The sequence below is a fragment of the Pomacea canaliculata genome, linkage group LG1, assembly GCF_003073045.1.
Source record: "Pomacea canaliculata isolate SZHN2017 linkage group LG1, ASM307304v1, whole genome shotgun sequence".
Classification (NCBI taxonomy): Eukaryota; Metazoa; Mollusca; class Gastropoda; order Architaenioglossa; family Ampullariidae; genus Pomacea; species Pomacea canaliculata.
The window spans coordinates 29,929,142-29,956,135 of NC_037590.1; the positions used below are offsets into that span (position 1 = coordinate 29,929,142).

A 26,994-nucleotide genomic window follows, 5' to 3' on the forward strand; every position below is an offset into this window, starting at 1 on the left:
CGTGGTTTTTTTTCTTTTTTTTTTTTTTTTTGACGTGTAGCCTTGACTTCTGGCCACGAGGCAAAGAATTAATGTTCTGGAAGGAACCATGCAAACGACCTTCGGTCCAATGTCGTTTTGGAACATTTTCTTGTCACATAATCGGGAGCATCAAGTTGTGACGGCGAAGCACTTATTCCATATTTCTTACAACAGCTGTACAGGTTATACAAATCAAACAGGTTATACAAATCAAATAGTAGTTAGCTTGAAATAGCTGGGATCAGGGTTATACAACAGAAAAAATATGATTCATTGCAGGCGATATAATTTGCCGTATAAGGTGTAGGACACGTCATCAAGTCTATATTATTGGCGATGGACACCCTTTTTGAAACAGTTGTGACCAGCCAACACAAAATGAGTCCTTTTGAAAATTTTGAAATTTCTATATTCGGACTCATTTTACGGTGGTGGGTCAATTAACATCATGCTTAAAATGTCGAGGAAGCGTAATGCAAAATAAAGATTTTAGACTGAGGACAAGAAAACAAGTCTGTGTACATACATCGTAGCATGACAGGAAGGCAGAACTACAGGGAACTACATTTCATTCGGTGAAGGCTACACAACAGAGTGAGCACGATGCCATTCAGGCAGCTATCCAGCTGATATAAAGAATAATCCACAAATACGAGACAGTAAAAGCGAAAACATCAATGATGCAAAGAAAATGCAAACAACATTGTACAGTTCAGATCTTTCATACATCATGCACAGAACCAGGTCTAGAAAAATGTTTGAAGCCGATACATTTATTTGTATATTTATAAATTATATATATATTTTTTGGTTTTAAAACAAACAGTTTCGGAGTGTATAAAGTTACTATTATACCGAACGTGCCGCATGTAGCAAGCAGTGAAAACAGTGTACACCTAACACAAGGTGTGCGCCTTGTTTACTGACCTCATTGTGTAAAGTGCAAGGTGTAAACAAACACAAACTGCGTAGTGTCTGGGGAGCAGAGACATTAGGCCGCATATATTGTATGTTGGTAAACAGATTGCAGTGTAACACTGTAATACAACCTCTCAGGATGACAGGATTTCGCTCAACCTTAGAAACATTACACGCCACCCGTGTTTTTAAGATTTTACCTGCGGGCTTGAGTACATGGCATTTACTGCAAACAGGTATGCTACACTCTCAGAAAGGTTTTCTTCATCACAGAAAGCCAAGGTAACCAGCTAAGTAAAGGAAGGTTGCAAGGGGGGAAGGCGAGGAGGGGTGTCAATGATATAGAATCCTTAGTGAACACGTGAGAGAGAGAGAAGGGGGAACTGAAAACACAAACACCAGGCTGCACTTGACGAAGACTTTAATCACAAGGATTTGTCAAAGTCAGTAATTTCTTAGGACCGGTAGGCGGGGCAGATAGATGCAGTGACAGAGTCCTCCCCCTCTTTCTTGACGAAAATTGCTGTGGATGATTAATGGGTGGAAAAATGGCTGTGTTGCTATTGTAAAGCGATTCTCCACAATAAAGCCTTTTGATGCAGAATGCTGTGTCATCGTCGACTGGGGAGTTTAATTTCAAACAAACAGTCACACCCGTGCACCCATCTACACACGCACGCACGCATCTGGAAACCTAGAAGTCCAGAGAATAACATTCAGTTGATTGAGCTTACAGGTGAGCTTTGAAGTGTTTTATTCGTCCAAAGATGTACGAGAAAAGCAGGGAAGATCCGCTTAATGATTTGTTTCCCTCTAAAGTAGCTTTCCTTTGAGAATGCCACAAGACATTAAGCATTCTTTGCTGTAATGTTAGTACGAGGCAATGGGTATTTCTTGCTATATATTAGTACAAAGTATTCTTTACTGGGAAGAAAAATGGCAATGGATCAACACCAAATGACAATAATCCATTACTCACAAATTGTTCTTCATTACAACAATACTTTAATGATGCCGCTACAAATTGTTAACAATTAAACACAAACTTCCAAAAGCTAGCACTAAATACCTCTACAACTTACTACTAAATACCATACAACTTCAGCATTTTACTTTAAGATGGGGAGCTGACATCCTCCCTCCAGTTCACCGCTCGGTCCTCCTCGATGTGTGGCTGCTGTCATTACACATCTGCTTTCTCCAGAAGGAAGGAGGAAAAAAAAGAAAGAGTTCTAAGAGTCTCCCCCTATTTTTATGTACAGTTTTGGGAAGTATCCATTTTAGTCATGCGAGTTCTTGGTTTCCCTTCCTCTGACCGACCAGTCCTAGCAAAGCCCCTGGTCATACAATCAGAGCATAACTTAATGTTGTGTGAAGAAAGCATAAAATAATATGTTAGCCTAACATTAATTAAATGACACGCTGACAGCAGGGTGGACCAGACTGAATAAATGAAGGAATGAATGAACTGAAAAAAATGGCACAGAGAAAACAAGGAAATTAGACAGATGCGAAACTGTTTACATTGCAGATATCAAATGCCAACAAAATTTCAAGCTTTGCATCACACACGAAGCTCCACGTTTTGTCTCCATATTTAGCCTCAGGGTGAGGAGAGAACAGAGAAGCCAGATGACGTGCGAGCAGATGAGTCGTAACTGAAGTGGAAGGCCCGACACACAGGGGAAGTTAAGAGTCGATCTGGAGATCTCCATCACCCTAATGGTGATGATATGCCAATGCAAATTACGATTATTGCCCGGATGTCACGCGCACGGCACCCAGGTAATTCTAGCTGTGTGGGAGGCGTTGGGGCTCTGGAATCAGCAGCGCGCTGTTAGTGTCAGTAATATATTAGCCCCTCTAACGAGGCGAAATAAGTCGGGGGCTTAGTTTGCCAGTGGGCACCGTGTAACGCTACCACTTGCCTACTCCCCCACTCCCACCTCCCCACTGTATGAATTTTAAACGTTTTTTTCATGATTGTTCTGTCTGGTCTCTTGTCCTCCCCACCCCAACCCCCCAAAAATTTAGTCAAAACGATTCCTTTACCTCTGAAGCTAGATGCCGCCATAAATCTCAGACCGTCACATAGAAGAAAAAAAAAATGTCCTCCCTCTCTCTCTCCTTCCCTCTCGCTTTCTCTCTGATTCTTCTTCCTCTCGGCTGTATTCAAGAGGCAACGAGAGAAGCGTAATTAGTTGCGACAAGAACGAGCGGAGGTCGACATTCTTCTTGTCGTCGGGAGGGTCTGCACACCGTCACCAGAAACGGCCATACAAGACATCGCCGTCATCATCAGCAGGAGGAGCAGCGGCGTTGACGTCACGGACATCTGTGCGGATTGTTGCCTGCGGGTGGTCGCAACCTCAGCAGGACAGTAGCCGTCTGGTAGGCAAAGCAATAAAAGGTGGAGGGCGACTTTTCCACGGAAAAAACATTCAAAGGCAGCACGTGGCACCTGTCCGAATTCAATCAGATTGTAATTTGGGGTCGGGAGGAAAAGACGTGAAAGATGGGGGATTTCTTTCAGCGGGGAAGACAGTTTGTAAAACCGTGCTGATCTTGCTGTCCTTGTTGATTCACATTGAACACGACTTCAAGATATAGTGTTGGTGTAATTTTTTAAATAATGACTAGACAAATCTTAGAGCAGGATACTGTCTCCCCAAATCAGGATGAATAGCTCGTATCCATCTCCCCCAACTGTTCTTAAAAACCGTGCGTACACACATCACCGTTCATAGAAAGAAGTCACAGGATTTCAGCTTTCTCACTGGCTGCAGCCTTGACAAAATAAAAGTGTGTGAGTGTAATCTAGACGTCTCTATTGTTGACATTATTTGTAGGCGTGTATCTCGAGAATGAAAGGTGGTTAATCACCCAGATTTGGAGAAAATCGTATCTCACTGAGTTTTACATAGGCAGTAGAAAAAAAAATTGTACCTATACCTTTAATATGGAAACAGGGAGGGAAGGAAGAGGAAGGGGGAGAAAAAGAAAAAGAAAAAGAAAAAGAAAAAAAAGCAGAGGGGATAAAGAGAGGCAGGCAAATAAAACAGAAAGCACATGAAAGAACGCCAGAGATAGATACATTATACAGATAGATCTTTAGCATGTAAAAACACTGACGTTACTATATGAAAATTGGCAATTTCTCAGAAAATATTTTCACAGCTGAAAATAGTAAAGACACACGCATACCAAAACTCGTATCAAAACAGATAAAAACAACCCTCCCTCCAAACAACAAATCAAAACAAAACCTTCACAAAAAGTTTTAAAAATCGCAAGATATTTGACGCACGAGGATTTTCAAAGGCATCCCCCATTAATGTACTTCGTGCAGCATGAACATAATCTGCAAGGGAACCACACTACCAACTCCGTTTTCCTGTCATTAACATTTCATTTGAAATTGGTGTGAGGAGCGTACATGCGCTCACTTTAATGGCCGACGCCCGCGGCAAACGACCGCCGCCCTCTTCATTGAGTTTCTGGTTCAACAGACGAGCGAGGTTTGGTTGCCCGGGTTATGAGTCGCTCCGACTCATAAAGTATAAACCACATTATCTGTCCCTGACATGTGACAGCCGTAAGGACGACGGAGATAAAAGCTTTCTCGCGTCCAACTAAGCCGGGCGTAGAAGGATCATAGGCATACAGTTTCATATATTCATAGGTTTAAAAAAAAAGAAAAAAATCCAACTGAAATAACTCTGCTCACACTTGACGGTACACCTATGTACATACCTGAACCTTACATGACATTTAACTACTGCGCACACGGGAACATCCACACACCCACGCACGTGTCCCTCACCCTATCCACTCTGACACACATGTGTACGTCAGTAGGTTACATCTACGAGTGTTATATGATGCTGTGTTCAACAGATTCTAACCACCTCCCCAATTCTATCTCTCAGCCTGTCTCTTTTCCTTTGCTTTTAAAGTCCTGAAAAAAAGGAGGAAAACAGCAATGAAGTGTGAAGCTCGTGGCATGGCAAGCAGCCACCTGTGTGCGTTTTCTCAGCTGCTGTCATCCGCAGCACGCGCGTGGAGGTTTGTAGACATGGCCGCTCACTCGCGCATGGCATGCACGGGCCGTGGGGAAGGGGAGAGGAGGCCGGGGTGCTGAGGGTAGGGAGGGTCGAGTACCTCCGTCATTTCTTCTTCCTCTCTAGCTTCCAGGACCAGGGAGGACTCGCGGTTTGAGGTCTGGAGCTATCACCGCGTGCAACAGCCAGGCTGGTCCTCACCCCACCGGTCGGTGGTCACAAGAACTCACGCGAGAGTTTGAAGTGTGTAGTACTTGTGTATGTATTACAAAGTTACGTATTTATGTTTTGTCGTTGGTGTCGTAGAAGGTGGTTTTGTTTAGGAAAAGGTAAAGGTCGTCCCATAACCTTCTGTTAGGTCTTTTGTAGAGTGAGGGGTTATGCATCATGCTTTTCCTGCGGCTCTGTTACTGAGGGTGGTACACATCACTCTTCTACCTTTTAGCTCTCTGTGGAAGGTTCCTCATTCCGGCAGCTGGTGGAATAGAGGAGGGGGGAGGTTCGCTCCCCTAAACTCACTCTCTAATATGAAATTATGAAAAACTATATTACACTTATTTACGTACATAGTTATTTCATTACAATCTTATGTATCACGTACACATTCTCGTAAAAAAAGTAGGTGATCTTTAAAAACTGACCATCGTATAACACAGCATCCACTGAAATCAAAACAGCTACTCCAGCAGCAGACTTTAGAAGTTAAAAAACAGATTCAAATGGTGGCGGTCAACAACACAGACGTCAGGATCGCACCTGGGTAGATGTACGGTGTGAAGACCACAGCCAACAAGCCAATGAAGAGCGGACAATATTAATTTAGCGTATCTGTGCGTATAAGACCCAAGAGTACAGGAAATAAAGGAGATTGGATAGAGACATCATCATCATCATCATCATCATCATCATCATCAACAACAACAACCACCACCACCACCCTCGTATTTGTGCTCCTGCAGATTTGTAGGTCTGAAAGTGCCGTGAACCAGTGGTTTTGGCGTTTCTCTGTGTGTGTGTGTGCGCGCGTGTGTGTTTGTGTGAGCTGAGAATATGCTGTGTATAGTGAAGAAGTTTTAAAAATAAATGTGCTTTGTTATTATCGATATTAAGTGCAAAGTCAAGGGCTAAATGGACAATATCATTAAGACAAAGGTAGAGGTAGTGAAATTATATAGTTAACAAACAAACAAACAAACAAACAAACAAACAAACAAACAAACAAACAAACAAACAAACAAACAAGCTAACAAGCAAACAAACAAACAAACACTCGCGCACACGCCAACAGAGAAAGAAAGAGTCAAGAGAAATTAATAACAAAGCAAGGGTTATAACTTAAACGCCGCGCGTGCCGACGAACTTTCGAAAAGAAAGTCAGCTCACCCAGGACCGAGATTTCTGCAAGAGATTCATTGTCGGCGCCAAGAGGATTAACCAACAAATAGACTGACACAAAAGGGATTACAGAACAAATTTTTACTCACAGTCAGTATTAGCCAAATAGCGCTGATAAATTGAAAGAATTCAAGCAACCCACGATAAAAATAGGAATGAAGTGGGAAAGTAGCAGGCATTTTCTAGCTGCAAGTTACACAACGATTAGGAAGGTTCTGACTGCAAGAGCACAGTGATAGAGAGAAAAAGAGACAGAATGATCGGATCCTACTGATTCACAAATATTGCCTCAGCTGATGTCACGAAGGAAGGACTACGAAGATGAAACTGAGCTGATGCTTATTCAAGGGAAGTAATCGTGCTTGTTCAGGACTTACAGAGTTCACAACCTTGAGGAGAGAGGGCAGAAAGAAGAAAAAAAAAAAGAATCACCTAATCAAGATAACTTTCGCTTTGTGTTCCTTTAGTTATAGATGTATTTGTAAATGATACATCTATATTTGTGTTATTCAGATTAGTAGATGTAACATCTTCATTCGTAGTGTTCATGAGTGTGTGTGCTTGCGTGCTACCAGCTTTTCATTAGTTTCTGTGCCTCGCAGCAAGCCGATGGGTCTTCTTCCTCTTGTTGAGTCGTGACGAATAGTTTCTTGAACATTGAAACATTAAAGTAGTCAGCACATGTTCGGATTCGCAGATTTCCATTTCCAGATTTCCGTAAACGTATTCAAAGAATTTGGATCTGTGGTATTTCAGGCGCACTCCATCCCACCCCCACCACTTGTAAAAGTTGTAGCCTGCACTGTTGTTTTCCTCAGCTCTGACGTGTGTCGCCCTGTACACGATGTCGCCTACGAGCAGCTCTAGTCTGGCGTCAACACAACCAACAAACAAGAGTCATGTTTATGTTTTAAATCTCTCGTTTATCCTCTTTCCTTTTAGCTTGAAAGGCATTAAGTATGGTTAGCAATAAGGCTGGTTAATCCGCGTTCACTCCCTCCTTCCCTCATTCACTCACTCTGTCTTCTGCCTTCTGAAACGTTATACAATCATTAAAAATTCTATCCTTCTAAAAGCCTCAAATTTCCTTCTTCTTCTTCAAACGCTTGGAAACGTTAGTTAGAGGTTTTAATTGCAAAAACGAACATGACGAAACTAAACTATCGTTATTCTGAATAAGAATCCCAGATGACGCTAGGGACTAACTGGTTGGTTTAGACATATCGTTCATCTATTCATCTTAAATCCTCACTGGCCTTTTCCGCAGGTACATCATCTGTCGAAAGAAGTGCATCGCTCGAGCGCGAAGGGAGAGACTCATCTGACGGAAAAGACGTTTGGCATCTCCAAACACAAGCCACCTTTTCTGCAATCAAAAAAATTAAATATATAAATATAGACATAGATACAGGTGGACCTACATAGGTTACATAAAAAGTGTTTGAACACCACACACACTTTGCATTACATCATTCAACTGTTTGATTCTTCAAAGATAATTTTGTCGCCTCTAACAAACTGTGTTAATCTGCTGCGAACCAGGCTGGTTTTTCTTGACGGGTGCGAATACTTTTATAAACGCATTGGATATGACTTTTAAAGGGTAATATACAGTGCCAGAATGATCCTCGATGAATGACACTCTAAAACCTCGCAATATAATGCAGATATAATTCGGTCACACTTGACAATTTGCCAAGCGCTCACGTGTCCGGAGGTTGCACGATGTCACGTAATCACTCACCGCTCGTTTTACTGGTCTTCGTCTCACGCGAGTAACGCGCGAAGTACGGGGCCAGAAAAGGTTGCCATAGCTCCGGCAGGCAGCTACCGGCCTGGACAACGATGTCCACAGCTTTCCCATCGGCATGGCTAACGACCACCACCTTGGCTTCGACAACACCGCATTGCTGGAATGCTCAAAGGCCATCGTTTTCTTCTCCGTTAATTCCTTTTCGCCAAGGTCCACGATGGAGTGATTTTCGTGAGTGGTGCACAGGCACTGAGTGCAGACGCCGAGGTCGCAAGTGGTGCAGAAGGCGGTGACCTCTTGATCATCGTGTAGCCAGCACTGGCGGCGGACCTTGTCCAGCTCCGCGGGGTCCAGGTAGAAGTTTGCCTTGAAGCCGGCCACTCCGATGAAGGGAACTTCAATTTCCTGGCGGCAGGATGGGCACGGGAAGACGCGCTCTGGGTAAAAGTCTATCAGTTTTTCCAGGCATTCCTCGCAGAAGGTGTGACTGCAGGGGAGGAGTTTAGGTGTCCGGTAGACCTCCAGGCAGAGGGCGCAGGACAGGCTCAAGCTCTTTTCTAGCCAGCGTTTCACTTGTTCTTTGCTCTCTGTCTCATCAGGGTTGCTGTTGACCACCGGCGCAGCTTCCTTAAAAACAAACAAACAAATGGGATGGGATTGTGCATAAAAAGCACTTCAAGGTTGAAAAGATAAATCTGTTTTCACTGCTGGTGAGGGAAAAAATGAACAAAGAAGAAAGAAAAAGAAGATAGAAGAAAAGAAGATGGACGAAATCAGGAAACGACATGAAAACGAACAAAAGGAAGCGATAATAAGCAGAAACAACAACGATGACAATGTTCAGGGACCGAGTATGCTTTCGTCACGAATTTAAGAGGTCGGGTAAAGCAGCTCTGCTTCACATGACTGTACGCTTACCTACCTTGCTGACACCGACACCTTCAGCTCTCTACAAAAAAAAAAAATAAATAAAATAAAAAAAAAAAGTAATAATTTGATCCTACATCCCTTCATCTGCTATGTGAGTATGGTTTTAATTAGCGAAGTTGTGAAGTTGACAGAGTCTGCCTCAGAAGACTCCGAGGGGACGCAGCAAGGCATCTAGCATTACATATTCGTCCTCAACGAGTGAGAAGGACTTTACAAAACTGCCATCTCCATCACGGTGACCGTCAAGGTCGCTTGTAAACGTTGCTACACTCCACGGGCGGGGCGAGTTGAACCGGCAATATGTCTTCCACTGAGACCATCGCGAGGTGAAACTCCAGGCTGATTAACGCCAACACAAAGCTCCATTACCTTCTACCTTCTACAACGCCATAATTAGTTTTATCAGAAGACAACAACATTCGCAGTTTATGTGGCAGGAATAAGGTCTTGCTGACTAGTGTTATGAATGCTGGTGCTGTGGAGATGGGCAACACAGATTACAGTGCATCTCAGTACCGAACAAGGCGCGGAGCAATCAAGATTGTGCACTCACCATTTACTAATCTTGCTGAAGCGAAAATCCAGCCTCAGAGCAAGCAGATGAACACGGCGGCGGCAAGTGACGTTGAATAACGCATAAACTTGTGATTACGTCACCAAACGCGGGATGGAAGACACCAAATGACGTAAGAGGCAAAGGGTCAGAAAGTCAGCGAATGACGCACAAAACTATAACTACGTCACTAGTCTCGCGATGGAAGACATTAAATGACGCAAGAGGCAAAAGGTCAGGAAGTCAGCGAATGACGCACAAAACTATAACTACGTCACTAGTCTCGCGATGGAACACATGAAATGACGTAAGAGGCAAAAGGTCAGGTCAGTGACCGACGGACACAAAGAAGGAAGGCGCCATTTTTGAAGCTTAGGTTGTGGAATGGCAGGGCAGTGAAGAAAGTGAAGAAAAGGAATGGGACACTGTCTTTGGATTTAACTACAAATACAATTATTGGCGTTCTTAACTGAGCGTCAGCATCAACAAGAGAATCCCAAGATGTTTCTGAAGCCTTAACACAAGAGGTCATTGAGACCTAGATCCCTTTACATTTTAAAATTCAGATCAGAAATGGGTTTTTAATAAATGTTTAACTTTCATGATGATTGAGTGAATTCACTTTCCCCCTGAAATCAGATGATGAGATCACCTATCGACTGTCTTTCAGGTCAGAACGTTTGTAATTCTCGTCTCCAGAAAAAAGATCCTGTTTCAAGTGCATTAATCGTTCATACTGTCCGCTTGTGTGTATACAAACATTCCATCAACTCCATATTATTTAAAAAAAAACGTGTAAATGTTATGCTTTTTATTATTTATGTCTTCTTTGTTATTACAGTAAACCGAAGAATGAAAGCAGAGAAAATAGGTGACATCATGTTGATTTGCACACTTGCCTACTTACAAATAGGTGTAAACTAAGTATCTCTGCATGCCACGCAAGGACACGATATAAACTGTTGCACAATCACATACGGTGGGTAGAAAAGAGCGACAAAGTATAGTGGGGAAGTCACCACCTTGTCACTCTTCTGTAAATGTCGTAAAGGTTTGTGTTAAATGAGTGAAGGCCAGCCCGCCTACTCGGTTATCTCGGTAAGTAATGCACCGAGAGTCAGTCCGCATGCACCAGCAGGCCCGTGAAACTCGTGTACCATCGGCCTCTCACGGCCTCACCCGACTGCTGCCTGGCCCACACCTTCTCCCCCACCGCCAGGTGAGTGGTGACCTGACCTGACCCCTGGTCGTAAGGGTCAGTCTGACCCTCGGCGAAGATCAAGTCGAGCGGCGCGCCTTGCTTGTCGATGACCACGTCGATAGAGCCATGGCTGTTGGTGCTCATCACTCTCAGGAAGAAGATGTAGACGCCAGCCACTGGGGCGGTGAAGATGCCCGTCGCGCTGTCGTAGCCGTTGCCGATGTTGGTGATGACGTCATTGAACGTGAGCGTCTGATGCTGGCCTAGCAGCACGCCGTTACTTTCGTCGTCAGACTGGAACCTGACGCTAAAGGCCACTGAAAGGACCAATGAAAATGCGAGTTAATCATCACGTGATCGCTGCTGGCCGGTTTTTACTTACTGTAAATATAACAGCCAGTATCATCCTACTACCCATGTAATTACTCCATTATTTGAAAGTGTCTTTGTTAACCAAAGGACGACAAATTTCAAATGAGAAAACATTGTTTTAAATATCAGCTAAATACTTTGTCATCGTTGCAGACTGACATTTTTCTGAGCACTAGATGAAGGAGTTTACGATGCAAGTGCCTATGCTAAGAGCCTAGAGAGTAAAATTTTTACTGAGAGTAGAATTAAAATGCACTGTGCGCACGTTATCAACTTACTCGTACCTTTCAATGTCTATCTCAAATCTTTTTGAGCCACTATATCTTTTATCTGACGACTAAGGTGTCGTAAGTCCACAATGATAGCAGGCTGTTAGTAATTTGGTTGACAGATTATTTTTACAATCAATGAAACCAAACAAAAAATAGAAAAAGCTTGTTTGGCGCCGATGTCATTCTAGAAAACTTAAGCCATTAGGTATCTGAAAGAGTATTCCGACACCAAAACCATTGAGCTGCTTTCAGGTAACATCAAAACGATCAGGCAATCTTTCACAACAGTAAATAGTCATGCCTAATTAACAACATAATTAAAAAAAGCGGAATAGTAGCTTATACCCTTTGCAAACACACTGTTACAGTAACCTAATATAGGAAGGATAACGACCAAACAAATATTTCATTCACGCAAACCAAGAGAACAACAGCAGCAGCAGCAAGCGATTAGAGCGAATGCCTCCATCCCTTTCTCCACCATCATCATCTTCACACCCGCGCAACTGAAAGCAACCCGCCGAGGATCGATTCTCATACCCGCGTTGGACTCGTGGTTCTCCCGCACCTGGAGACTGTTGATGGCCGACTGCTGCGACTGAACTTTGCTTTCCAGGGCCGTCAGGCTCGCCTGCAGAGACTGTATCACTCGCGCCTGGTCTTGAACCACATCCTGCAGAGACCTCAAAGTCTCGTCATCCGACCGCCTCAGTCGGGGGGACGCCTGCATCTGCTGTGGGAGGAGAGCAAGCAGCAGCAGCAGTGCTGCTATGTGTGTGGTGGAAATGTTAGTCAGGAACATGCCGACCTCAAGACGAAACGTTAGTCGAGACGCAACAAGAGTTCGTCAACTGTTCGATTGCACAGACCACTGGCGTGTGAGAAAATCGAACTCGAAAGATAAACTGGAGCAGGTTGTGCAATACTTACACCTTTATCATACAAACACGAACTTACAGCTTGTGTGTGTGTGTGCGCCCAATAAAAAAAAAGTACCACTTATGATGATGCTACATATCACATATGTCGATCAGTGCTTACACTCCCGCACCCAGTGACTTTATCCACTCATTCACTTATTTTCTCCATCACCATCCTTTTTCCCTCCCATTAGTTCACTCATTCATCTGTGAGTCCTGGTACACGGACTTTTCGCCGACGGACGTTTCGCCGCCGGACGTTTCGGAGCCGGACGTTTTGCCGACCGGACGTTTCGCCGCCGGACGTTTCGGAGTCGGACGTTTTGCCGACCGGCGTTTCACCGCCGGACGTTTGGGCGCGGGGCACTTCATTTCGGCATTTCACGCGGGACCTTTAGCCGAAGTCAAGTGTGTGACGCCCCTTAGCTCACACATTTCTCTCGCCATCGTATCAATGTATCAGTGAACTCTCTCTCACTATCCCTCCTCATGTGAACCGTTAGCTCACACATTTCTCTCGCCATTGTATCAATGTTTTTTCTCAAAGCTGTTGCGCATAATCTGTGACAATCAAAGTGAACTGTCTGTGAAGTCTGTGTGTAAAATTTGTTTGAAATAAAGAATTATTGTGTAATCTAGTAGTTACTTTCATTCTTTGAGAAGTAAGTAAGCTCTCTCTCTCTCTCTGACATAATGCGGCGAAACGTCCGGCGGCGAAACGCCGATTAGCAAAACGTCCGACTCCGAAACGTCCAGCGGCGAAACGTCCAGTCGACAAAACGTCCGGCTCCGAAACGTCCGTCGGTGAAACGTCCGTCGGCAAAACGTCCGCACACAGTGAGTCCTAACCCACAACGATTTTGTCTGCTGCTTCAAACCCGCTGTGGATGTTGGTCATAATCGCCGCTGAATGTCCCCGCTTACAGGGCTACATTATGATGGCGATCTATTCCTGCACAGGTATGGCGGGCCTTGTGAGCCTGACGGTCTGTGTGTGTGTGAGAGAGAGAAGTTATTGATTGATCTCTCTCTCTGTGCGGAAAGTATTGCCAGCCTCCCTTGACCTCCGACCACCGGTCTGAAACAGCAGACCTACCCGACCAGCCATACTTCTGTCGCAAATGCCTGCGAAAAAGAGGAAGCCCCCTAGAAGCACCCATGGATCGTCCGCTGGATGACCTACCCTCTTAAACCTGCACTAGGACTCGGGTGGAGGAATGGAGGGACCGGAGGCTAGCAGGCCAGACCCGCGTGTTGCCAGGTTTTTCTGTGAGGCAGCCCGCGGCGGACTGGTGGAGCACGCTAGGACGCCTTCGGGAGACTGTTGCATGTTTAATTAACTGCACGTGCGGGGGAAAAAAAGACTAGCCTGTGGAGGATACCGAGCTAGTGGGACGGCCATTGGGGCGATTTTGGACACGACGAGGTGTAGTAAAGTGGTTGGTGACCTGGACGCGAGATTGCTGGATGTCAGGTGAGTACCTGACGTTCCGATACACGCCAACTGGGTGATGTGATCACAGGTAGGACGCCGTGCTTTGTTGTGTTTGACGCCAGTGATGCATCTTTTGTCAGACTCACTGTTATTACAAGATGGAAGTAAACGGGGATATAATCTCATGCAGGCTCTTTCTTCCTTTCTGCCTTGTCTCTCTACAGCCAGATCCCATCAAAATTTCACTCGTCTTCTTTCGCTTATTTCGTTTCGTTCCAGGAAAAATATCTTACAGATCCACACGGTCAGCATTTTATCGAATAGACCTTTTGGCATGCAAACACACACACAAACACACACATATACACATAAACACATACACATATACACACACTACATGCAGTTGCCTTGCAGGTAGTCTGCCCTAGGCAGTGCTTATTGTAACGTTCGCCATTATAAAACTCTTTAGGAATGTGATACAACTAAACATTGCCATCTTGCTGCTCTCCAGTACTGGAGTCTCATATGACTGCCTTCAGCTATATTAATAGCTACGTTATTAATAATGAAAAATGAAACTAGAATATAAACTGAAGCCAACTTACTGGCCATCTGAGGTAAAGTTCATTAATTAGTTTTTTTCATGAATATATATATATATTTTACCAATTTTTAGTGCACAGAGACAACACTGTAGAAAGTTGGGTGGGCATGCTGTGTACTGTTTTTTTGTAACCCGCGATGTATATCCCTCAGGTATGATTAAAACAGATTTCTAGTTTGTCAGCAAATTCTAGGAGCTCACAGGTGAACGAATAGAACTGTTTCCTTAGCCACTGCTTGCACAAGTCAAAGCAGGACACGTCCTATTGTTTATTAATGCTGCATTGTTAATCTAAACATTTTAATCTGCACTCGGTAGAAATCTGTTGCTAAGTTTAGTGGGAATTCCACATGAAAAGTCCAAAGTTATGTAAACCTAACATTTGCTGAACAACTCCTGCAAAATATATTACAACATATCCACCTTATCTTTCGGCAAAGACAAGAGATTAGTTTTACGTCTTAGAATGTCAAAAACAATTGTTATCAGGATTTTGACTGAGTTGTGCTCACCTATCACAACAACATACATCTTTGACAGGAGACTACGAAACTTCTGTGTATGTTCAAACCTCAGTCCTGCCTTGCTTTGTCAACTACCGAGGGAATACCTTTAACGTGTGGGTGCAGCTGTGGGAGCTGGGTGCATTATGTATCAATGGATGCTGGCTATGCTACCCGATGAGTGAGATGTCAGAATGGGCCGTTGTACAGGCTGCAGCCATGTCTGGCCAAGCAGAACGCCAGACCACCGCCTGGTCGATGTTGTGTCGGTGTCTGGAACATCACACGGACCGCTCTGTATTCCTCCACAGCCTCGGCACACGTTTGAAATTAATAGAATTACATAAATATTTCATCAGCAAAAGAAATGGTTTGATCACAGCCATTGGAAAATTTGTCGTGAATGATAAAGAATTTTTTTTACTAGAAATGGGCAAGGAGCAAGACATGGCTGAGTGTAAGTACAGTTGGGCTTTGTCAGCCGATGTGTGAGATCGATGTCACGAGGCTGAGAGGATGCCTGGTTGCAGTCAAACAGACGACTGAGTGCTCAGGTCCTCATTCATGACTTTCCTGTGAAGGCCATGGGAAAAGATCACAATCTCTCCACTTTCGTTTTAAGCACTTTGACAAACAGGACTATTATTTCAACAAGTGTAAATCGTAATAATTGTTTCAGGGTATGATGATATTTTAAGGCATGAAAAAATGTTGCTAATATCTTTAAAAAATAGTTTTTATAATGAAGGGAAACATGACTAAATGTTCGCATTTGAAAGTATGTTAACTGGTACTGTATGGAATTTATACTTAGCCTGGTTGTGGGGTGCACAATATGCGCATGTGGCATACTGGAGCAGGTTTTCGGAACATACCTGCAGGGCAAGATATCTCAAATCCCAGGTCCTAAATCACTCTGTTATCACGAAACAGCTGTCACAGTGGTGGCACAACTCGGAACTTGAATCAGGATCTCAAAACTATTGATCGAGGGTGTACCTTTCAATAAGTCCAGGTAAGTGGAATTTTATACACCATAAAATAAATAAGCAAATGACACCCAAGATGTTCTTGAAAATGATCTCACTTTTCAAACCATTAGTTGGGTACTGGAGCAGTGTATTTTAAACCTATGTATCGATGAACAAGCTAAGGCGACCATCGATGGATTGACTAGTTGTCTGACTTACATTCTCAGTCGAATCTTAGTCAAGACTAAAGCTCAGGTAAACATTCACACAGGTGAGTTGACTGGAGAAGTATGCTGTATCACACGGGCATCGTAGTGCCTTAGGGTTCGGAAGCCAGTCTTGTAACCATAGGGCTATTAGCTTCCCCTGTAAGACAACACGAGGACAACACCGTGTACCAACACACCGCTGTCTTCTTTAACCTACTTACGGATAAAACAGCAGTCGTAGCACGACCGAGACAGGGGACAGTACTTCCCACTCATTTCAAACAACATACAAAAATGGTTTTCTCCCTTGAATCGCACTTGGCGGTGTATTCGACCATGAATCACACGTACGGCTTGTACCTTTACAGCTATTGAGGAATAGCTTTGGGTGCATTCATTTTCTTGTACGCAGTCTCTTCTTTTGAGCAATAACTTTATCGTTTATCGAAGACGAAGCAAAATAGGGACAGAAGAGAAAAGATGAGATCTAACAAACTTTAAAAAAAAAAAAAAAATAAAATTTCCATCATCATGACTGTTGACATAATGATGACTAACAAATATTTGTAAAAAGCCAAGACAACAGGCTCATCAAGGCTGTATACTTCTGTCTTTAAGATTGAATGGGCCGATTCAAAGAAGTGAGAAGAAGAAAAGATGAAATAAGGTACGTCATCACGAAAGATAAAAGTTGTTTAAAGACTAGTTACTAATCCAATGGCGGCATTTAAAAATCAGCTTCGTCGCAACTCTACATGCAGAAATTAGTCTGATGAACTCGATGAGTACTAAATAAAGAATTGTAAAGGAAAAAGACAAACTGAGAAACATTAAGTAGAAAAGGAGCTGACGCGTTGGAATAGATGGGGAGCGGAGAAAGTTATGGGAGAAAAAGTTAGGTGTGAAGAACCATGGAGGTGTTTTTTCCTCCAAGCGCACAAAAAAAAAAAAAAAAAAAAAATCAAACGAACGAACGAACCAAGGAACGAACCAACGAACTAACCAACGAACCAACCAACTCACAGAACGTTTAATGCTTTTTTTTTCATTTTTAACCTTTACGTCAGCTTCTTACCATTAGCAGGAAGAAACTTTACAATTCACGTGGTATTTAGATAGATGGATTAGATGCGTTTTTCGACCATTTCCTGCATGTTGTCTTCCTGCTCATTAAGCTTCTATTTTTAAATACTGATATGGGGAAAAAGGGCAATCAATCCTACGATTTTATTGCTTGGAGCTATTTTAAACTCCTTAGAGTTCTTTCCCCCTTCCCTTCCTCTTGTGCTGGCGATTGCAAACCGGACCTGATCGTCTCGGAGCTCAGTGTGGTACGAACTGCGCCAGAAGACCTTTTCCGTGTAGAAAATCTTGTGCGTTGTAGTCGAGCAGGTGGTGGCTAATATTTCTGTCATCTGCTTTTCCTGCCCTATCTAGAACCTCGCTCGAGGACTATCACTTCTAAATAAAGATGTCTGGTGATTGTGTCACCAAGTCATAAAGGCATTTGCTTTTCACCTAACAGACATTGTTTACCAAGACTTTAATACATTTGTTTGTTATATAACAGACACTTGTTACCTAGACGTTGAGACATCTGTGGGAATGTAGCATTAACTATTTACCAAGACAACATATGCTTGTGGTGTAGTACACAATGTTTACCCACATCACTAGACTGACCGGACTGACCGGACACGCTTGAGTAAATTCACTGACTGGATTGGACTGGTCATAGCCCTGGATTGGTGTTACAAATGCAATAATTTAACAGTAGCAGCTGGTCACTTTTTATAAATGATCAAAGCAAGTTTCAATAAAAGAATATGGATATTAAAATTAGTTATTATGATTTCAGTTTACGACAAGGATACGGATTTTAAGTCGTTCTCAATACCCCAAGGCAAGAAACGCTGAAAAAAAAATCTGACTCAAGTGTGTCCTTGGAATTTTCTACCAGTTTTTCACTTTAAGCTTGTAGCAAACAATCCCCCGTATGGGTGCGGATGTAATCCAATTTCACAAAACAAACGTTTTTCGTGGCTTACGGCTGGAGGAGATTGTTTTCATTCCATCTGTTTCCTCGGACTAAATCCGACCGTCTGAGTGTAGAGTGGGTGCAACTGACCTTGAGACAACACCATGTTGACCACATGTAGAAGGATATGAATGTTTTCCGCGGAATGTATCCGAACCGTCCCCCAAGGGAGGCGATTTATGACCTCTTTGGATTACCTTTCTTCGCAGGTGCAGTTTTTGAGCTTCACGACGAAAACAAAATTCTGATTTACTAGGCACGATAAAACCCGATGTGCAAACTGAGTCAAGAGAAAAACATTGTCAGTACAATGGACAAGCACTTTGTTTTAGAACAAAACAGGAGATGAAAAAAGGAATGAAAGGAAAGTGTTTCCCTCCTCTGTATCTTCCTCATTGTTTGAAACAGCAACACAAGCTGCAGGATGATCATCATCAACTCTGCATCCGTGTGATTTACTTCAAACTATTTGCTTCAATGGTCTATTCAAAGGTGCGAAAAAAAGGAAAAGGGGAAATCAGGTTACATAGAATAAGAGTATTTCAAAAATATTTTGGTTACAAACGAAATGACTTATAAAAGTCAGCTTAGTTGCAGATTTTACCGAAAAGGAAATATTACAACTTAGTTTAACGAGATCTTTTTTTGTTCAGTCCTTGGGTTAATCTGATCTGACATCCGAACTGGGGTGAGCAGAACTGGCTTCCTTATCAGGCCACCCTGATAACCGGTCACCTCGACAGAAGTCCAATTTTTGCCAATAGTTCTGCGGAGAAAGCACTTAATGACTGTTTCGTAAACCTCACTAACTTCCTATGTCGCAAAACTTTTTACTGGGTTTGTATTAAACAACTAGAAACAATTTAATCTGTAATTTCTCTTCTCACTATTTCTTGATGACCCAGAGTTTTGAATTTGTCATAGGCGAGGCCGTTACTCCTAAATGTTCTTCACCTTTCTTTGAATCTACCAGCCGATACGCAGGCATTTATCTGATGTGTAATTTGAGGGATTTATTTCGCAAGACGCAGGAGAAGACATCCCAGAGTGGACACACAGCAAAGGGTACCTATTACTGTACCCATCAAGCCAATCTACGTCTTTAGCCAAACAGCTGTTGACGAACAAGACCCTTCAAAGATGTCATCTAAGCCATCAGCTTCCTCTCAAAAGGTCACGTTTGTTTTCGCAGTCTTACGAAGAAGAAACAGTCGTGAATGAACAGCACCTCCCACAACTCTCGAGCAACGAAGCCTTGCGACGGTTGCAGTCACCGGAGGTGGCCACCGCCACCCGATGCTAAAGTGCGCGCGAGAGAGGGTCTGGCCAGGACCACAGGTAGGTCTTGCCAGCCATGTCCTCCATCTCGGAAAACGTTGTTTACGTGACTTGTGTCACGTTTCATCAATGACGCAGTGAGGACGCTTCAGCCAATCAAATCATTCAACCCTTGGATGCTATGGAGAATGGCCGGCCAAGGTCGATGTCCCGGGGCTTGGAAACTCTCCGCCTTGGAGTCACTTGATCAAGTGCTTGGGGTAAAGTTCACTCGCCCGGTCTTACCCGGGGTCTAGGGAAAAGATTGGTATATATCCCAGGAAGGCTTTATGGGAAACAAATACTTATGCTGAATTCTTATCTTTCTGATTTTTTAAAAAGTTTTCCTCGACATTTTCCATATCTCGTTTATGTAATTCTAAAGCTTCCAATGGTCCAACATCTTTTAGTGAAAAGTAGTAGTGGTGGCCAGGGTTTTGTGTGTAAATATATGAAAAAAGTCAAACTTGTGCAGTCAGCTGATAGGAGCATACGTTAATTAGGTGTGTTTATGTATACAATTAACATCACCTAGCAATTAGAAAAAAAATTAACAGTGCTAGACATCAAGGCATACATACCATGACACGAACATGCTTTGGATAAGTTCTTTCCTGTCAACCAGCTTGCAGGCTTAACTGCACAAATTCCCTTCTGACTCCACCTGACTTAGGGGCTTAAATAATATCTATATTAAGATACGACGATCAACAAGCTCCTGCCAATCCGGTACTGTTCAGCTAGAATTCCAAATAATTAATAGAGGTGAATGGACAACATCACAACGCACGGAAACTGTGGTCTATAAATAGCTCAATCTTTGGGTGGCTTTTATCTTGGCTTGCAGAAATTCTCTACAACACAGTTTGAAATTGTAAGGGAGATGGAAAAGGGAGCTAGTCCTGCCCGAACAAATTCAATCCTCTCCTCACTCCTTCTCCTAGGTTGATCAATTCATCCTCAAAGGAAATACAGACACAGGAGAACGGTTATAAAAAGTACTTCCCTAAATTACTCCTTTGGTGTTTTTTTTTCACACCATCTCCGGTCACAGTTTCTGGGGTAACGCGGGTGCATTGTGTCAACCAGGAGTAATGACTTCACCCTGTACTTAGTGACACTGCCTTTATTGTGTGGATATTTGTGCAGGTGTTGATGTTAGAACGGTCATGAAATAGGGGAAAACAATATTAGTATGATTAGTGACATTAGGATTGTTAGCAGTGTTTTCCCTTCTCAAATCGGCGTAAAACACTAATTCTCCCCATACTTCTCCAGAAAAGAAACCACTGCTCAATGTTTTGTGAGCGACCGCTAAGCAAGCTCTCAAACACAATGGGACATATATTTATTATTAATAATAATAATAATAATAATAATAATAATAATAATAATAATAATAATAATAATAATAATAATAATAATAATAATCCTCATCATCATGACCATCCTCATCCTTGACCGATATAAATATAGGAAGCACAGAACAAGCTGTTTTTTTATGAAGGCCATGGTGTTATCAATTCTAATATTTTTATTGTTCTTTTACTTTGCTGGGACCTGGCGTGTGTCAGGTAGACGCGGGCAGTCCGGGTAAAGTCAACACTGCATCCAAGGGTGGAGGTATTCTTAAGCTGCCGCCAGAAATAGCCGAGCCGGTGGAACCAAGCGTGCATATCTCATGAAGGCTTGTCAGAAATAGCTCTGCAGCTATTTTTAATTCTTAACTTCGTCAGCGTTCGATGCAGCTCCCCACCCGCCCACCCCGGCCTCCCGCAGAAGCTCTTCGATCAGTTGGATGGAGGGAGGAGGCCGCCACGACTGTGTGCGAGTTACGGTTGCTGCCAGCCAACGGTGCACGTCGTCACCTGTGTTTTGGATCGCAAACAACAACAAAAACTTTATCGTCACGATTTCCTCCCTTCTCAGCACTTTTTTTAAAAAAAAAGCAGGGCAGTTGTTTTCATTCTGTAAGGGATTTTTCGTTTTTGAATATTTGGCTTTCACGGCCTATACCCACCGCATCCTCTGGTGTTAGGAGCATAGAGTATGTGAGGCTGTATATCTCAGGTTGCCTTGTCTTTCAATCTCTCTTAACAACATTACATTTTATAAAATTTCCGAGTTTTCTTTATTTACTATCTCTAATGTTACTAATGGAAATCACAGCAATAATGAACAGAGCTAGACACAAAAATATAATTTTCTTTCTGTTTCTCTTACAAACATATATCAGTGGAAAATGTACACGTGTAGTTGGCTTCAGCATCAAATTCCCTGCGTCCCTCATCATCAGATAATGACACTGAGGTCTAATTCCTTAGCTCACCAGAAGCTGAGGTAGGATTGTGTCCTGTAGCAGGCCAGATAGGGATGTCCTGGTATCCTCCGAGTCCGACCTTACACCAGCTTACAGTTACAGAACGGATAATTTTCTAAGATCCTCATTTCATGATTTGTGCCAGCTGGTTAGCATAGTTCGAATAAGAAATTCTCAGCATCCTCTGCACAGCCATGACCATGGACTGACTACTTACCACTGCTTTCTTTACCTCAGGAATTAGAGGCAGCTAGAATCTGGAGTGACCCAGAGATAAAGGACCTTTGAAAAATGAGGACAAGAAGGTTGTCTGGTAATGAACTTTACCATGTCATTAACTTACACTGTAACTGAGTTTCTAGCGAGCTTCGCTGGCTGTTTAAAAATAATTAAAAAAGCTTCCTTGCGCACAGTTTCGTAATAGAATAGTGTGCATGTAGGACAAAAGACTGCATCCTCATTTGCTATAGTCACGGGAATCTACCTTCGTTCTACGAATGTTGGAGAAGACTTTGTCCAGGTGTTCACGACTGACCGCTGTAACTAGGTCTTGGAGGTGCTCATGGCAGAGAAGACTTTTCTGATCTCATTGCATTAAAGAGCTCCCGACTCAGGAAACGCCCACCCGTCTTGAGGGGGGTTTGCAGGGGGAGGTAATTGCAGGCACTGTCAATTAACAGAGTGTGAGACGGGTGGAACCATTCTGTCAGACGGTCTTTCCACCCCTTCATCCCTCCACGTGTTCACCGCACTATTTTTAGGTAATGACTTTGTGAGCAGTTCAGTCCGAACACTTGAGGCATGAAAAAAGTTTGACAGAAGAAAAAAGAATGAATGTGTGAAACACGGCGACCGAGAAAGGAAACATAATATTTATTTCGATCTGCGTTGTAAACAAGGTAATGACACATGGCATTATGTCCCGCATACACAGCGAGATGTCACAACGATAAACATTCGTTTCTTTGTGTTTACTCGTCTTCGACTGATTTTTTTAAATTTTGTTGTCCTTGTATAAACGTATTTCTGGGCTTTGCCTAAGTGTCTTTGGACTCTCAGGTAAATACATTTGCAGGCAGTGGCTCTTGCTGTGTGAAGTGTCTTTGGTGAGAAGGTGCAGATGAATGGACGTCAACAGAAGCCTTCAGTGTCACGATTCCTTCTTTCTATTTCAGATGCCTTGGGTACGGATATTTCAGGATGCGGGCTGGATGGAATCGATTGGTGCAGCAGGGCCTCACTGACAAGGCACGTTTGTCGCAGACATTTCCTCGGGAACTCCTTTCATCTCTCTTTTTCACTCTCGCTAACGATCTCTTTAGTCAGCGAGTCGACTTTGCTTCAAACAGAGCAGACGGGCGGCTGGTGGACTCTTGGTCGTCTGTTAATTCATCATGTACGTTTCCTGGCTTAAAAAATACATTCCACTTTTTTAAAATTTCACTAGAAAGCGAGATTGAAGTTACTGACCGAGTTTTGAGAAGACGAGCGTGCGCGCTCTGTGTGTGTGTATTTTTTTTTTTGATTGTGGCTGGATAAAAGAAAAAAGTGAATACGAAATAAAGATGAAACGAGATCAAAACGTAATAAAGAACACAAATTGAAATTTCTTTTATTTTTTCTCAGTGTTCATGGAACCACAAATAACCTGTACGTGGAATAACCATGGCCGCCAGAAATCGTCTGAAAGGACACTAAGCGTAGTGGCGCCCACGTGAACTCCGAGCGAATCAGTCCAAGGGAAACTTGTTGCTTTTTCACTGGATTTGCTCCTGATAAATCAAAATTAAGTCAGGCCAAGATTTCCTCCATACGTGTACCATTCCAAATGTGTTCATTGTCAGATCAGTAACTCCAAAGATAATGCATTCGACGACAGTCAACGAGGAGCAGCTGTCTCCAGCGTGTCAGCTCTTACAAGAAAAGTTTCGTAAGTCAGAGTTCAACACTTGGATGATCAACGTCAGTTCTGGGGATGGAGCTTGTTCCCCACGTGGTCGGCTCGCGAGATCAACCTCCATTGGAAGCATCCATTTCCCGCCCGGAGGCGCGTTACATAAAGTACACAGCGCGGGCGAGGTCGGCGCGCTCTGCGGAACGGTGCACGCGGTGGGACGGAGGCGTTCCTTTCAGAGGCACGAAAGCAAGGTCCTCCCTTCGTGTCTAGGGCCTCTCCGGCGAGGTTCCATGTCAGGACGAACCCTGCAGAGTAATACAACAGAGTCTGTGGGATTTCTGAGGAAATGTGGCTTGCAAGTAGATCGCTCTGGTATAAAATTAAGCGCCAGGACGAAAAAGAGCGGCGAGGAAAATCGACTCGACAATTCTCAAACTATTTCTTGCTGCGAAGACAACAAACACCCGAGTCAATTGGAACCAAGTAATGGTTCCTTGACCAGCCACCCTCCTAAAGAAGACGATGGGTTCGACCCTCAGGTGCTAGGAGACAGTAAGGTCTATTCTGTGCAGATAAGCAGTCCTCATCCGACATCCGTAGCAGAAAAGAAAAACTGCAACATTTCGGACATTTCTGAGCAAGGGTCAGCTCAGCAGAGTCTTGAGCTTTTCTTAGTCGACAATCAAGTAGACAAACTTGATCAAAAATCGGAGAAAGAAACGGGTTCAGTAGCTTTTGTCCTTGACTCAAAAGGAGGAAACACCGGTAGCTTTGATCAAAAGACAATAAGGAGAAGGCTATGTTCAGATGAAGAAAGAACTTTGAACAGTACACGCACCAACGCAAGCCCCTCGGCTTCTACAGACAATGTGGGTTTGCAGTCTTTAAAACTTGACATTCCCTCGCGAAGTGATGAATCTCGTGAAAACACGTGCTCCACGCAGGCTCAGCGAGACCACAGGGAGCCTGACATGGTGATCAATCTAGCGCACCCCCAAAAAACTCAATCCGCCTCCAACCCACCCGAATATAAAGATGAGGGTAGATGTGTAACTCTTGGTATTGAACAATTGGGCGACGCCCGCGGCTTAAAATCAAGCGGGTGTGAAGAAAGCAAGGAAAAACAAACTCGTCTTAAAAACGGGTATGTCAGAGACCTTTGCATAACATGTGAAAATACAGAGAAACTGAGTGGCAATACAGCTGGCCAGTTTCAAGAGGACATCGACCAACATGTGAAGACAATTGAAGCTTCAGATGTTTACCTGAATAAGACACTTCCAGGGTCATTGAAACTTACACAGACAAAACACACCTACCGGACATCGGAGTCACGTGCAATAGAAGGACACCAAGATCATGGCAAAGGGTCAGACCAAGAGAAGGCAATCTCATCAACAGTCAAACATCTTCACCAGGAACTGTCCACAACTATAGAGGACTCCTTCAAAGAGGAAACGAAATCGGCTTCTTGTCAACATGTTATTCTCTCAACTGCGAAACAGGAGAAATTTGCTGATTTCATGGGACTTAACTCTGTTCAGTTATCGTATACATACCCTATGTTCGTTCCAAGCTTGCTGGCAAGTTTGGTGGAGGATGAACATGGATTTTTGTGCCAGAGCAGACACAAGACAAAGGTAGAGAGAGGTTCTGCAAGTCGACACAGCCACAACGACAGCAATGCTGAAAACTTTGTCTGCGAGGATGATGCTGGTGGGACCGAGGATATTCCGCCTGCAGGCAGCAGGCAGAGGACGCCATCGAGAGTCGAGTTCTTGCTGAACAATGGGCTATTTAAAAAACATCTCTCTGGTCGTATAGAGGCAGTGGAACAAAAACTATCACGAGTTAGAAAGTTAGGCTTGAAAAAATCCTTCTCGAGCGTCGACATTTCTTTGAACGATGCAGAGCGGCTAAACATGATTTACGAGGGTCCAGAGAAAGATTGCAGCGATGGTAACGATGAGAGGAACTCAGGCCACAGCACCGTGGCAGTGTTGATCTCGCCATCTTTGAGTTCGGGTCGTAATTTTGAAGAAGGATTGGAATCGAGACTAGATCGTGAGTCCTCCGACAGCTCACAAAGCAGTTTTGCTTTTGTGGACGGACATAACATGCGCCATGTCATGGAAACACCCAGTCAGACGAAAGACCTGCAGGTCCAGGAGCCGCCCAGAAGCCGCCATAGACTACGTATCCCCAGTTTTGAAGAGTTTCGAAAGCAGCGAAGAAGCAAGAGTAGAAGTGACACCGAGTTCACAGGGAAAGTCGGGGAAGGTGAAGCTTGGGCCGGAGATGTTCTATCGTGGAGTTTTCCTTTCGATTCTTTTCCTGAAAAATACGTTCTAAACCCTGGGACAGAGAAAGGAACCAAAACACTTTTCCAGATTCATAAGACTGTTGTAAAGGAAGTCAAGAGGTCACCGGACTTGTCACATGACGACGTAGAAGAAGTCAAATTCTCGCTGGATATATCTCCTGATGATCAAGAAGGTAAACGTTCGCGAAACACATCACCGGAATATCTAGATGATAGTCCAGCATCGCCTACAACATCCCCAGAGAGTGGAAACAATAGTAAAGACTCATCAGAAACATCACCTGACGATGGAAAACAGTGCAAACCGACGATAAACAAGCCAGATACCCACCTTGGGAATCTCACTGGAAAACGATTGCAGGTGAGACTGGAAATTTGCGGATCGGATAACAAGTGGGGACAACAAAGAGATGTTTCCAATTGTAAACTGGAGCTGTCTGAATCAGTGAGACAGGGTCAGATGGAGGATGGTTTGATATCAGGACCTGACTTGATGAAAGCAGGCGTTGGCCTTCTGGTGAGAGGAGGACATCGACGGTCGAGTGACGACGGCTTAGCGGCTTCTTCTGTAACGGCAGACATCTTTACAGACGGTAACCAGCCTGACGAACACGCGGAGCTCACTCGCACAGCCAAACAGGTGAGTACTTGGAAGGGAATAAGTCTATGACCACTAGGCCTTCGATTTTTAGTGAGTTCGTGAGTTAGTGAGTGTGAGTGAGAGTGAGAGTAAGAGTATATCTGAGCTCTGAACTGAGTGCGCGTGTGCGATGATGGATAATGATGCTTGATGATGACCACATAAAGAATGCGAGAAAAGAAAAGGTTAGGCAAAAGAGTACTTCGTGAAGATTGATGATGAAAGCAGATGAATAAAGAAATTGCAATGCTCAAGGCGAGTATCAAATTCTACTACGCTGCCGCCTTGTTTTTCTCGCAGACTTAAATTTGTCCCCCATCCTTGTCACAGTCTCCGCTGCT

General features: G+C 43.6%; 3 protein-coding genes across 6 annotated transcripts in view; 1 reads left to right on the plus strand and 2 right to left on the minus strand.

The window, feature by feature from the left end:
• Window positions 1-6,461: 6,461 nt before the first annotated feature.
• On the minus strand, window positions 6,462-9,780 carry LOC112573753 (tripartite motif-containing protein 2-like). 4 transcript variants are annotated; one of them, XM_025254345.1, is made up of 4 exons: window positions 9,632-9,780; window positions 8,140-8,775; window positions 7,652-7,761; window positions 6,462-7,263 (listed from the first exon to the last, which is right to left on the minus strand). In XM_025254345.1, the coding sequence occupies exons 1-4, from the start codon at window positions 9,632-9,634 to the stop codon at window positions 6,978-6,980; spliced, it is 1,035 nt and encodes a 344-aa protein (XP_025110130.1). In that variant the 5' UTR covers window positions 9,635-9,780; the 3' UTR covers window positions 6,462-6,977. The 4 variants fall into 4 exon arrangements, with proteins under 4 accessions (XP_025110130.1, XP_025110138.1, XP_025110154.1 ...); XM_025254353.1 differs by having other exon boundaries at window positions 7,075-7,263; window positions 7,648-7,761; XM_025254369.1 differs by having other exon boundaries at window positions 7,143-7,270; window positions 7,648-7,761.
• Window positions 9,781-10,430: 650 nt separating this feature from the next.
• On the minus strand, window positions 10,431-12,517 carry LOC112573780 (complement C1q-like protein 4). The gene is made up of 2 exons (XM_025254383.1): window positions 12,017-12,517; window positions 10,431-11,149 (listed from the first exon to the last, which is right to left on the minus strand). The coding sequence occupies exons 1-2, from the start codon at window positions 12,276-12,278 to the stop codon at window positions 10,749-10,751; spliced, it is 663 nt and encodes a 220-aa protein (XP_025110168.1). The 5' UTR covers window positions 12,279-12,517; the 3' UTR covers window positions 10,431-10,748.
• Window positions 12,518-13,184: 667 nt separating this feature from the next.
• Window positions 13,185-26,994, plus strand: part of LOC112572323 — a 39,989-nt gene continuing 26,179 nt past the window's right edge. The window contains exons 1-3 of the mRNA XM_025251943.1: window positions 13,185-13,870; window positions 22,969-23,189; window positions 23,420-26,653. Coding sequence (XP_025107728.1) covers window positions 23,657-26,653 — 2,997 coding nt within the window. The 5' untranslated portion in view covers window positions 13,185-13,870; window positions 22,969-23,189; window positions 23,420-23,656. The remainder of the gene's footprint in view (window positions 13,871-22,968; window positions 23,190-23,419; window positions 26,654-26,994) is intronic.